The sequence below is a fragment of the Anolis sagrei genome, chromosome 3 (assembly GCF_037176765.1).
Source record: "Anolis sagrei isolate rAnoSag1 chromosome 3, rAnoSag1.mat, whole genome shotgun sequence".
NCBI lineage: Eukaryota > Metazoa > Chordata > Lepidosauria > Squamata > Dactyloidae > Anolis > Anolis sagrei.
In genome coordinates, this window is record NC_090023.1 from 130487711 (window position 1) to 130500068 (window position 12358).

At 36.9% G+C, this 12358-nt stretch overlaps 1 protein-coding gene across 8 annotated transcripts in view; it reads left to right on the forward strand.

Moving 5' to 3' along the window:
• DACH1 (dachshund family transcription factor 1) overlaps positions 1–12358 on the forward strand; it is a 378332-nt gene that overhangs the window by 255189 nt on the left and 110785 nt on the right. For all 8 annotated transcript variants that reach the window (XM_060769404.2, XM_067466906.1, XM_060769403.2 and 5 more), the window contains 2 exons: positions 1259–1431; positions 9791–9926. In XM_060769404.2, coding sequence (XP_060625387.2) covers positions 1259–1431; positions 9791–9926 — 309 coding nt within the window. The remainder of the gene's footprint in view (positions 1–1258; positions 1432–9790; positions 9927–12358) is intronic.

Sequence of the window (12358 nt, forward strand, 5' to 3'; positions counted from 1 at the left end):
CTCCCTGTCCGGCCTCTGGGGTTCCAGATTCCTTCGAGCCTTTTCACACAGGTGGATTTATGTGCATGATTCTGACACAGCCATCTAATATAATGTTCACTCTAATTTTGGCAATGTAATTTAACCAAAAGGGGTTAGCATTAGACTCAAGTAAATATGGTATTTGAATCAATGACCAAAATTTCAAATACTGCTTGTTTAATATCAAGGATCATTGAAACATAGAATCTCCTTCTTGCAATCTGAAATGAAGCAACCCCTGGGATTCTACTCCATGTGACTTTTCTGAATATGTAGGATGGGCATGAAAGTAATGTCTGATGATGACCTTCTAAAGCAGTGGTTCTCAACCTGTGGGTCCCCAGATGTTTTGGCCTTCAACTCCGAGAAATCCTAACAGCTGGTAAACTGGCTGGGGTTTCTGGAAATTGTAAGAACCACTGTACTAAAGGCACCTCAGCCAATTATTAGCCCAAGTCAGTTAAACTCTTTGAAACATTGGGAATTTGGTAGACATGTAGGTTGTGTCTAATTGTCGAATCTGTAGTAGTTCGAAATGATTGATTTTAGCTCATGGTAAGAATTAAAAACAAGGCACTAGCAGTTCATTACTAAAGTAGTATTGATACAGTTGGCAATTATTTTCAGAAGGCAAATTGTTGGGCGGGGACGAGAAAAAGCCTGATGTCTACACAAGCCCTTAGAAGTCGGTGGCACAAATACTATTGTTGGGGTTATTGAATGAAAGTAGTGAAAATGTATATCTTATTGAAGATACTGTGGTGTATTATATATAACTTTCATTAAAACATAAATTCAAGGCAATGTCATAGATAGTTTTCCATACAACGGAGGTGTCATTGTGCTCTTCAAATGCTGTTAGTTAACCGGTGTTTAGAGACAGATGTTAAAATGATGGCCTGCTCCCAACAAAAATGGGAAGATGACTTCATGGGAGCTAGTTATTCTTTGGATTTGGACATCTGTACCATAATGAATGTACCACCTTTCAAGGTTGATTGCTAATCCCATACTGAGCAATGATAGTAATAGTTTCTTCCCTTGCATATTATACTAGAAACAGTAGCATAAAGTATGTTTTCCTACTATTGTAATACTTGTGAGCTAAGGACCAATTGAGTAAAACTTTACCATTGTCTGGTGGGTAGTTAAATTGCCTTTGTTTAGTGCCAGAAATGCTGGTAACATTCAGTGTTTTAAAGTCATAAATGCATTTTTGCTTTATTTTTTCCCCAAGGCCTGGAGCTCCCTTTTATGATGATGCCTCACCCGCTTATTCCTGTCAGCTTGCCACCAGCATCTGTCACAATGGCGATGAGCCAGATGAACCACCTTAGCACCATCGCAAACATGGCAGCCGCAGCACAAGTACAGAGTCCTCCCTCAAGAGTTGAGACGTCTGTTATTAAGGTAACTGTTTATCTTACAAACAGAAAGAAAGCCATAAATGGGCAAATATTGAATAAAGTAGTAATATTTTCCCCTAGTAATCTTTTTCTTTCTTTGGCTTACATTTCCACTGTCGTAAAATATGATATAACTAGTTAAGGGAATCTACTTCATATGCAGAGCCAAGTATTTTACATCTAGTATTTTTCTTCTAGCATTCTATATCTTTCATAATGCTGCTTCCTAGTTGAAAGACAGGTTCAGTCTCAATTCACAGGTGTTTTCTTAACCTTTTTAAGCAATTCTTACCAATAAGAAACTGGGCTTTTTGTGGATGCCCTTGAAGTTCTGCCTTCAATGAACATTTTTGTAAGCTGTTTATATGGTTTTTTTAAAGCTTGTGTTTTGCCCTTTTACTAGTAAGATTTTTTTGTGTACCCATATGGAAAGGTGAGTTGGATAACAGAGTTTTAAACTATTCCTCTTGGAAAACTTTCTTCTTATCACCCCGCAGGTTCAGGGACTAGACTCTGTCTTCCATGACCCTTAATGTCTATTAATATTTAATTATCTACCAAAGACAGACCAAATCTTATAAATGTAAGCAAGTTGAAAATGCTCTTTCATAGATCGAGTGATTAGTTAAGAGGTATATGTTGTCAGGACAGTAAATAGAGAGGACACTCAAACAACAGGGGAATGCCTCACATGAAACAATCAAGGCTGACTAACACCTCCCAACAAAGGATTCCCCCAGGCAAAAATCAGCCAGGCCTTGTAGCTGCAAGGCTATTCAGTGCTAATCAAGGTGGCCAACTGCAACATCCACACTTGCCTCAAGCAGGCAAGAGTTCTTTCTCCCACCTTGGACATTCCACAGATTCCCCACAGACCTCACAACCTCTGAGGATGCCTGCCGTAGATATGGGAGAAACGTCAGGAGAGAATGCTTCTGGAACATGGCCATACAACCTGGAAAACTCCTAGCAACCTATTTAAAGGGTACTTTCTGATATATCAGCGATATTCGGATCCTTGATGGGCATTCTATTAAATGGAGCAAGAAGCCTTACAACTAAAAAATCAGGATCAAATGTGTATACTGATTTCAGATTTTTGTTTGTTTGTTTAACTAAGGGTAAACAATAGGGCATCCAGTCTCGATTGTGGCTGCATCTACTACATGTTTACTTCTTTCTTCAAAAAGGAAGCATCCTAGATATTTCCTTCCTGAAGTCCTTATCAATTTAATGGAAAGGGGGAAAGAACCCAAGTTGGGCCATAGAGGTTTACCTCCTTCCTTTAATACTTCCTTCTCCAAAGAAGGGAGGGATTTAAACCTTCCTTCTCTTTATGCAGTGATCCCAACCAGAGCTATATTACCCACACTTTATTTATGTAAAACAAGAACAGGCATAGAATCCATCATGAATATAACGTGGAATTTGGGTTTCAGCTAGTTTTGAGATACGATCTGCCGTAATGTGAGCTTCCATCAGCAAAATGTTCTTTGAAAGGATCGTGGACCCAAGATCCTTAAGAAGCAGATCCTTTATTGTGTGCTTTCTGTCTTAATCCTAGAAGGCAAAAAAGATAAAAGTATGAATGAAGAAGTCCACTGAAGGCAAGCACTTCTATTCTTCCAGTGAATCCAGGACACAAACATGTGTGGATACTCCTCAGGATATTCCATTTTCAGTTTGTTTGTTTTTTCCACCAAAGGACATTACACATCCTATTCACATTCCAGTATCAGTGTTGGAGTGCAACTTAAGGAGTGCAACTTAATGTAAATAGTTAAATATCAGTGAAATACTTTAACAAATTTTAGCAAGAGTGACAAGTGTGGCCAGCACTTCCAGCTCTGGTCTGGGGTTGTATGGGTGGGAATTAAACTCTCCCTTGACAACCAAAAATTGATCCTGCCTTCCAGCCTAAAGTTGACCTTTACTTAGATGTAAAGCTTGGTTCTTGAATATCTAATGAACAGGAAAAGTAAAAGAGGATTTGCTGATTTCTTTTGCAACAGAATTCAACATGAGCTTATCTTTTCCATGGAGCATACTGGGACTTAAATTATTTAATTAATTGGAATTATGGATTGGCATTCCCAAAGGGCAGTAATGATATGTTAATTACAAATCACCCAATTAAACTAAATAAATCATAATTTGCTCTATTCGTCTTATCCCTAGTCTCAAAGCAAATTTGAATTTAGAAAGCCCAAAACTCTGCTTCCAGAACCTGTGCTTTGGATATCTGTGGTTGAAGCGAAACCAGTGAGAATTTTCCTGGCTTTCTATATATTGCATCCATATAGCTTTCAAGATTTATTCTTCTTGATTATGCAGTATGACATTAATTTGAGATAATGAATTGCACCAAAGTGTGAAATCAACACCAGGGAGAAAAGAGATGCCTATTTCTCCATACAGGCATTTAAGTACGTTTACTGCTTTAATTCCCAACAGCTTTTGAATTCTTTAAAATGACAGACACCCAGTAGGAAAGCTGATTTGGAGGGCCTTGCCAACTCAGATCTCTTGCTGACCTTTCCCTACAATGCACCAAGTTCTTCTAAGCCAGAGTTGTTACCTTAAACTTAAACCTCAGATGTCATTCTGCTATTAAGCAGTGCTTCATTTTCCAGAGATAAGAGGCTGTAATTACGCAGAAAACAAATCTTAGTTTTCTATTTTTAACTCTTTCAGAAGTCAAGCTATGAAGAATAAAGTAGAAAGGGCACATAACACATCCCTGAAAAGGGGGCAGTTGTGCTAAGCATTATAACCCCACCTGATGAATCTGCGCCCTTTCTGAAATGAGATGAACATTAGATACCCTTTTTGTAATTGAATGTTGCGATCTGTGAATTGAAGGAAAGAGATCGCAGGAATGAGCAGGGACAACAGACTGTGACAATAGTAAATCACAGCAAGTGTGACAGCTGTGACCCAAGAATGCTTTAGGCAGGAGATGCCTTTCATCACCTGCCCATGGCTTCAGAAAACCAAGCTTGTTAGCAGTCTCTGCTTTCCCTGAGCAGAAATATTTACAAACAGTATAAAAGCATTTCAAAAATAAATGCTATAGCTTAGAGCTGATGATAACAGGTTTGTAGTAACACTCAGAAGACAGCCATAAAACAGTATCAGGCACTATGCAAAATCCATGAAGCATACATTGAAATACCAATTTCTAATAGAATATATTACATAGTGCAGTACCTATAGTGCTCCGTTGATTATCTGAACGGCTTACACATTTTGAAAACATAGGAAGTGTGATGATAAATTAGAGAGTGCTTCTTTCCATTGGTTTGTTGAATGACAAAATGTCACAAAAAATCTGATAAATTGTATTATTCAGTGGTGGAATTCATATTGAGTTACCAGGTTTTTAGGAGCTGCTTTACATGTTGCTTACACACACACACACACACATATTTACACACACACACACAGCTGTGTAAATCAAATTAGTACCCAAGCCTGGTAAACTGGAATAGCAATACTTTTTATTATTTATTTATTTACATTATTTCTGTCCAACCCATATCAGCCCGAAGGCAACTCAGGTTTTGCATACCATTGCCAAATTCCTTGTTATATAATGTGTGATTTTTTTGGTATTGCTGTATTGTTTACAAATAAAATAGATAAGGATAAAAATCACAATGGATATGGAGATTTTCCATTCCAGATTCTCCAATAGCATGTTCATTTTTTTGCAGTTTTAACACTTTGAACATACTGGTTTCTTTTTACTCTAGTTCCAGAGATTGGCACATTAAAATGTGACAACAAAAAAACAAAAATCTCCTAAACATTAAACATTACTAAAGTTATTGTATAGTGTGCCCTTCTGTGGACTGGAGTTTGTTTTCTTTCTCTGTGTTATTGATGCTCAGTGTGCATACTGATGAAACACTGCTAAAGAACTTGATGAAATCCTGTGCATATCTCATATTGTGCGTGTATGAGAGAGATTTTACTGATATACCCATGTTGCATTTCACTGCACTAAAAGTGTCTTTATACAAGTGATTGGAGTATTAGATCAACATTGTTTTGTCCGTGTATCACATTATACACAACTACACTTTCATATTTGTGAAACACTACAGAAGAAGCATCTTGATGTAGTAATATGTACAACAACATTGTTTCTTTGCAGTGCTTAATTACTGCATGTGTACCTACTTTTCGTATTATGTATTATGTCAGTATTATTACTGTTAGTATTAATCATAATGAGAAGGATGCAATTTTGAATTTTAATTATAGTTAGTTTTCATAATGTATTTTGGTTATTAGATGAGTATTATAAATTTATATGCATTGATTTTATATATTTGAATAAGAGGTGGATAGTTGAATGGCAACGAATTGTGCCATATGTTAGCTGCTCTGAGTTCCTCGATGAAGGAGAGAGGGCGGGACAGAAAACAAAGTAAATAAATAAATAAATGGGATAAAAGGCAATTAAGCTTGTCTAACAGCAAATAGGTCATGAGAAGCAGGAGAAATCTTCATGCGTTATAGTCCTTATTGGATATGTTACTACTCATATCCAGCAGGTCCTGTATCTGATTAAGGTAGGTTTCAATATTTAGAAGGGACTCATATTTCTGATCCATGTGTCTTTGCAGTGGCACAGAGTATGATGGTGCAATGCAATGTTGGAATGAAAATATAATGTGCGACAGGGCAAGGCTCACATTACTAGCTTTTTTCCTCTAATCATCAATTGTGCTTTAGTTCCTTAGAGAATGATGGATTTTAAAAAACCTTCTCACAAGGTGGATTCTTCTACATTGAAAAATAGTGGGTGCCTTTTGCTTTGAGAAGTTTACTAGTTTCATTCCATGCCTGTAGTTTTAACATTAATGTATCTTGTTTGTTTGTAAAATAGAGCCCTCCAAAGTTCAAAAGTTGTCTTTTTAAGATTTCATTGCTAGGAAAGTCTGTCAAAATGTAGAAGATATTGGTACATTCTTTTCAGGAGAAGATGTCACAAATTAAGTTTCATAGTTGACGTGTACTGTTTAAAATATCACTTGATCAAATATCACTGTAGATTAGTAGTAAAAATTATGTGGCCAACACAGTTATGTTTGGCCTGGGAAAATATGGCATGCTTTTCTAAAATTATGAAGCCTGAATGAAAAAAAAGCAATCTATTACTCAGGTATTTTACATTATGTTACTTTATAATTATACGAACATATAAAGCATGAAACTGGGTTAATGACCCTCCTATGAGTCTTTTTTCAGAAGTCATTTATTCTGGAATTTTCTTAAGTCAATTGAAAATATCTCCATGAGTTCAGCAGATATCTTAGTTATGCACTTCTGTTTCCCAGGGATTTTTCATTCACCTCAAAGAACGTCTTCTTGAAAAAAAATTGGATAAAATTTATTTTAGAGAGTATCACAACCAAAGCTTTAAAGCTCCCATGCAGCAGGTACCTTTTTGCCTATATTTCATAGATGCCAACTTTTGGATGGATGGATTCTTGATTGCTGGGGGGATTTTAAGTGCATTTAGTCAAACAATGGAAAGAATTGCATTTCAGACTTTCCCGCTCAAAGAAGAATATTTTATGGTTGGTGACACTAAGGAAAGAGATTTTAAACTAGGCTTTATTTATTTTTTTCAGTTTTATAGAGGGAAATTATTTTTAGTTGTCTCATTTTTTATTCTTAACCAACTTCCAGATTTAAGAACAATATTTGTGAAGATAATTTTCTTTATTGTGTGGCTGTTTTATGGGATGAAGAGCAGAAAAGATGTACTATATCATTTTGGATAAGAATGATAAAGGCACCTGAAAAGTTGCTGGTCGAGCTAAGGGTATTTAGTGGCAAGGACTCTGTCCCTCACATTTCTAGGTCTTCTTTCCAATGAAAGCTCACATATAGCTGTTTTTTTATGAAATTCAGTATGTGAACACACTGAAGCTCATTCAAACTGCTGCTGAGTATCATCTATGGGCAGGTGAGGAAATGCAAATTTGCATTGTTCCTGATTTTCAGTCACACTACAGAATGGTAGTGCTCTGATTGTACTTCAACTGTCATGGTAACCTCTTATGGAATCATGGATTTTGTTGTTTAAGAACTGATATTTAGCACTGTTAGCTGGAGAGCTATATTTTCTCACCACAGCTTAACCCTAGGATTCCATAGGAAGCAGTCATGGTTAGGTTAGGGTTAAGGAAAGGCCCCTTTAGGCCTTTGGATTGTAAGGGGGTGATCCAGAAGGAGTCTAGCCTTGAGGCTTTTACTCTGAGTTATAGAGTCCTGGGACCTCTAACTTAGAGAGTCCTGAGTATTTCTGAATCACCACCCTCCAGTACAGGGGCCTAAAAAGGTATTTCTTGAGCCCTACCTTTCACCAAAAATGTACCAGGGAGTATACTGAAATGATATACTACCTGCTCCACTACCTGCTACAAATAAGGACTAAGTGTCTGCTTAGTCCATTCACCTGGGTTTCCTTTCTATTAAGTGGCCAATGAGAGCAACCCAATTGTTAGATTGCCCTCAAAGGAAGGCTATGGAGGTTGTCATGGGCTGGTCTCAGCTGGATCCATATCAGGTTGCTCCCCCTCTTGCTCCTTTCCAGATTCAGTATAAATTAAATAAGTTATAGGTCAAACAAAGTGGCACTTATTTAACTCATCTTTCTCTGCCTGGTCTCGTTATTCCATGGGTTGGTCATCAATCAAAAGAACTAGTAGATTTCAATGTCTTCTATACTTCTTTGTAATAGAGGTCTCTAGGTCCATCTGTTATATTATAGCTGTCAAAAGTTATGTGTGAATAAGTAGCTGAATACCTTTTAATTCACTTTCTTTTTAATTTTTTTATTGAAGTCCTTTTAAAGGAAAAGTCAATATTTTACTAAATCCATCCGTTTCCCTCAGAAAGACAAGGTGGAAAGAATGACTTCCTCATATTGACTTTCTCCAGTGCTTTTAGTTTATTAGTATGCCCTTTTTAGAGAAAGAACATATTTCCAATGTCTTATTCCTAGCATTTCCATTTATTATTGCAGCTACTTTTGATAAAGGCAGAAAATTGCAAGAGATTATATATTATTGATTGGAGAAATTATGAGGCAAGACTATGAAGCAAAGGCTTGAGGAATTAAATTAATTACACTCTTACCTCTGCTTAGTTCAGTTGCATTTCTATTAAGGTTAAAGGGTATTTCACAAATGAACTGATAAACTGAGTTTACAAAGCACTCTCTCATATACTTCCTCCTGGTTCATCTTGTTATAAGACAATAATAAAACTCATTATCTCCTTTGTTTTAGTCATAATTGTGTTGTGTTGCTGTACGCATATCTTCTGCTGTCTCCATATTATAATTTGTTCTGTAAAGGCATACATAAATATGATAAACAAATTAAACTCTTTAAAGAAATTAATTTACTATGCAACTCTATTCAAATCATATATGCTCACTGGATTTCATTTTTAATGAAGGTATTCAAAAGATAGCAGGCCAAACGGTGGAATTATGTATTAAATGAAAAGTTTACATACCATCTAATTGTGTATATTTCTAGGGAAACAATGTATGCAGTTATGTATATTAATAGAAGTCAACATCATGGGTTCTGTAAATATCTGCTTTATACTTCCATACTTAGCTGTTGAGATCCTGGTGTATACATTTCACTAATTTTTTTAATTACATCATAAATAGAGTTTTGGTTACACTACCAATTTCCCTCTAGAGCTTTAAGTTTTGAAATACTTAAAAAGGTTGGCCTAAATCCCACTGAATCAGTTGCCAAATTACAACCCTTTTGTAAATCCCATTGATTCAACTCTCTTTGGACTGCAATTTGATCTAGGCTTGTATTTCACAAATACCTGTCTTTTGATTGTTTGATAATATGAAAATAAATATTCTGAAAAACATCTATCCTGTTCTTGCATTTCTCACATAGGGTTAATGGCTTCATAAATAAATAGCTCCCACACCACTGTGGGACCAATGGTTTAAAATTAAATGAAAATAAACCACCTAATCCTAAGCATATGTTATTGTCCCCTAGATAAATTGAATCTTTTAAGTTATTTGTCATACTTTCAACTTGATTAAGCATTAGCTCTGAATGTTTTATGCAGATCTCAAGAATAGTCCAACTGTGTACATGTTGCATCTCTAGTACCTATCTAGCTGTTTGAAAACTGAGGCCTGAAAGACCAATTGTGAAACATTCTCCGGATTCTAATATATAGGTATAATATAGCAGAGCTAGTTTCAGGTTTGTCATTCTGATGTATAAAAATAACAAGTAGCAATGTTTTACATTGGGTTCTGTTGCTTTTTGTTGATATGTTTTGGTGATGTGCAGGAACGAGTTCCAGACAGCCCTTCCCCTGCTCCATCCCTTGAAGAAGGTCGGCGGCCTGGAAGTCACCCGTCATCGCATCGTAGTAGCAGCGTGTCCAGTTCTCCTGCACGAACTGAAAGCTCTTCAGACAGAATCCGTAGGTCACAGCGTATTTTCTTTTAACACTTAGAATGAATTAACTGATAGAAGCAGGACAGCTTCTTAAATAAACCTGAAACAAATACATGGATACAGGTTGAATCATCCATATCCATTAATACAAAATACTAAAGAACACCTAAAATAGTTAATGTGGGTGGTTAAAATAGTGACATAATTTGTTTGGGGGGGGGGGGGGTTGCACAAAATTACTAAAAACATGGTATGAAATTGCTTTCAAGGTGTATATGAAACATAAATGAATGTCATGTTTACACTTGGATCCCATCTCCAAGATGTATGTATATGAAAATACAATATATCAAATATTATAAAATCATTTAAAAACCCAAAATCTAAATACTTCTGATCCTTTGCAATTTAAATAAATCAATACTCAAATTGTATTACAGTGTCATCACATTTCTCTTTTTACCTCAAGTGGTGTGTATAAGTGCATTCAACACAAACATCTGAAACAGAAATCTCTGTTGTCTGAAAGAATTTTATTTTGGTTTTTTTTATTGTTATCACAAATTCAGACTAATTAGCTTGCACCCATGGAAGCCAAATACAATCTATTGGGCATATACACTGTATACTGTCAGATGTTTGAACATGATTTACTAATTTCTCTCCATTGCAAACAAAAGAAGAAGGAAAGCAGAAGACATTTTTTGTGTTTAAAAGACTTCTGTATTTGTTTTGTAAGTTGATTGATTCATATATATATGGACTAGAACATTTTGAAAGAATCGAACTTTAGTATAAACCCGTATATTATTCTTGGTATATTTTCCCATGGATTTTGGTAAACTTGTTCTCACTTTATTTGATAATGGACTACTTCTACTTGTGCCATGCCTAGCTGTGAATCTAAATTTAACTATTTCAGATTCCCCTATCTGAAAATATCATCTGCTGGATGTTGTTTCTTTTCTTTTAGGAAGAATAAGAATGTTACTCTTTCCTGCTGACATATTTTCCTTAATATAGGTAAACACAAGAATCAGTTGGAAATTAAAATGTTTCTTCTTTGTGGTCTCTGTGAATCACACAATTAGGGTAATCAGAGCACTGTTCGGAACCTTCTAGATAATTAGGCAGAAAGGTTTTAGCGGTAACCCTGCCCACCATCCCAAGGCTATATAAGGCCCGGTTGCTGCCAAAACACTTTGGTTCCTTTTGTCTGCACTGCAGCCAGTTCAAGAACCTTCTCTAATCGAGCTTGTCGATTCTTGAGATTTTGCCTGTTTTTCAACAATTTGGACTGCTTTATTCTCGGGTAAGAACTTTCTTTGTTCCAGTCTTGTGTTGTGATGACTCCTGCTTTTGAGTCATTTTGCTCTGTGCATACAGTGCTTATGGCCTAGTCCAGTATGGCCTCCATAACCCACTTCAAGTGGTGTGAGCAGTGTTCAAGTAAATTCCCTGACAAGGATGGGCATTCTTTGCTAAGGTGAGGCACATTCCGTCAACTCATGTATTTATTGCCAGGTCTTTACACCTCAGATGAGGAAGATTTGGGAAGCAAGAGAACCTGTACCAACAGGCCATCTCACCTTCCTCCTCTGCTTGGGCTTCTACTTCAATCTCGGAGTCCCAGACTGGGTCGAAGCAGTCAGATGTTGACTCCTCAACATCAGTCCCCACATCCACTTTGGGGAAACCTGTGCCTCCTTCAAGAGCTTCAATGAAGACTGCCATGAAGCCACTACAGATAAAGTGGCTGCTTCTCATTTGAAGAAGATGAATCCAAGGAGTCCACTCCTTCACCAAAGAAACTCCCGACACTGGGGAAGGCTTACAAAGCAGAGGCCAGAAAGAAAAATGCCAAAAAAAGGCTAAAAAAGGTAAAAGTCAATCTCATGCTGAAACACCAGTCCTAACAGCTGAGTTACTAGGGGCCCAAAGGGCAACCCCTGAAGCAATTCCTCCCACCTTGTCTCTGGAAGGAAGGCCTGACACTGGTGAGCCATACTCTGAGGGTGAAGAGGTTGAAGCTCCCATGGAAGTGATCAGGGCTCTCCCACCTATGCCTCTGACCAACTACGAGATCGATTTGGTACAAACCAGGCCCACATCTCAACCGAGGTCATGTTCAGCTGGACATGCACCACACCATTGATGCTTGGACCAGGCATCCCTGATGTTTCCTCAACACCACAAAAAGGTGCTCAAGAGTATGATTTCCTGGCATGAGCAGTTAGTTCCATCGATGGGGATTTGCTGCTTTCTTGATTGCTGAAAGATACTTCCCTGGGTTGCTCTGTTTTATTATCATGTATCATATCCCCTTGTCTCTTTGACACAGTTTCAGGGTTATTTTTGTGTTTATTTTCTGGGCAGATTTACTGAAAGTATTGAATGGCTATCCTGATTGTACAAGTTTATCTTATCTGAATGTATGATCATGCTTTGTGTGAAGCT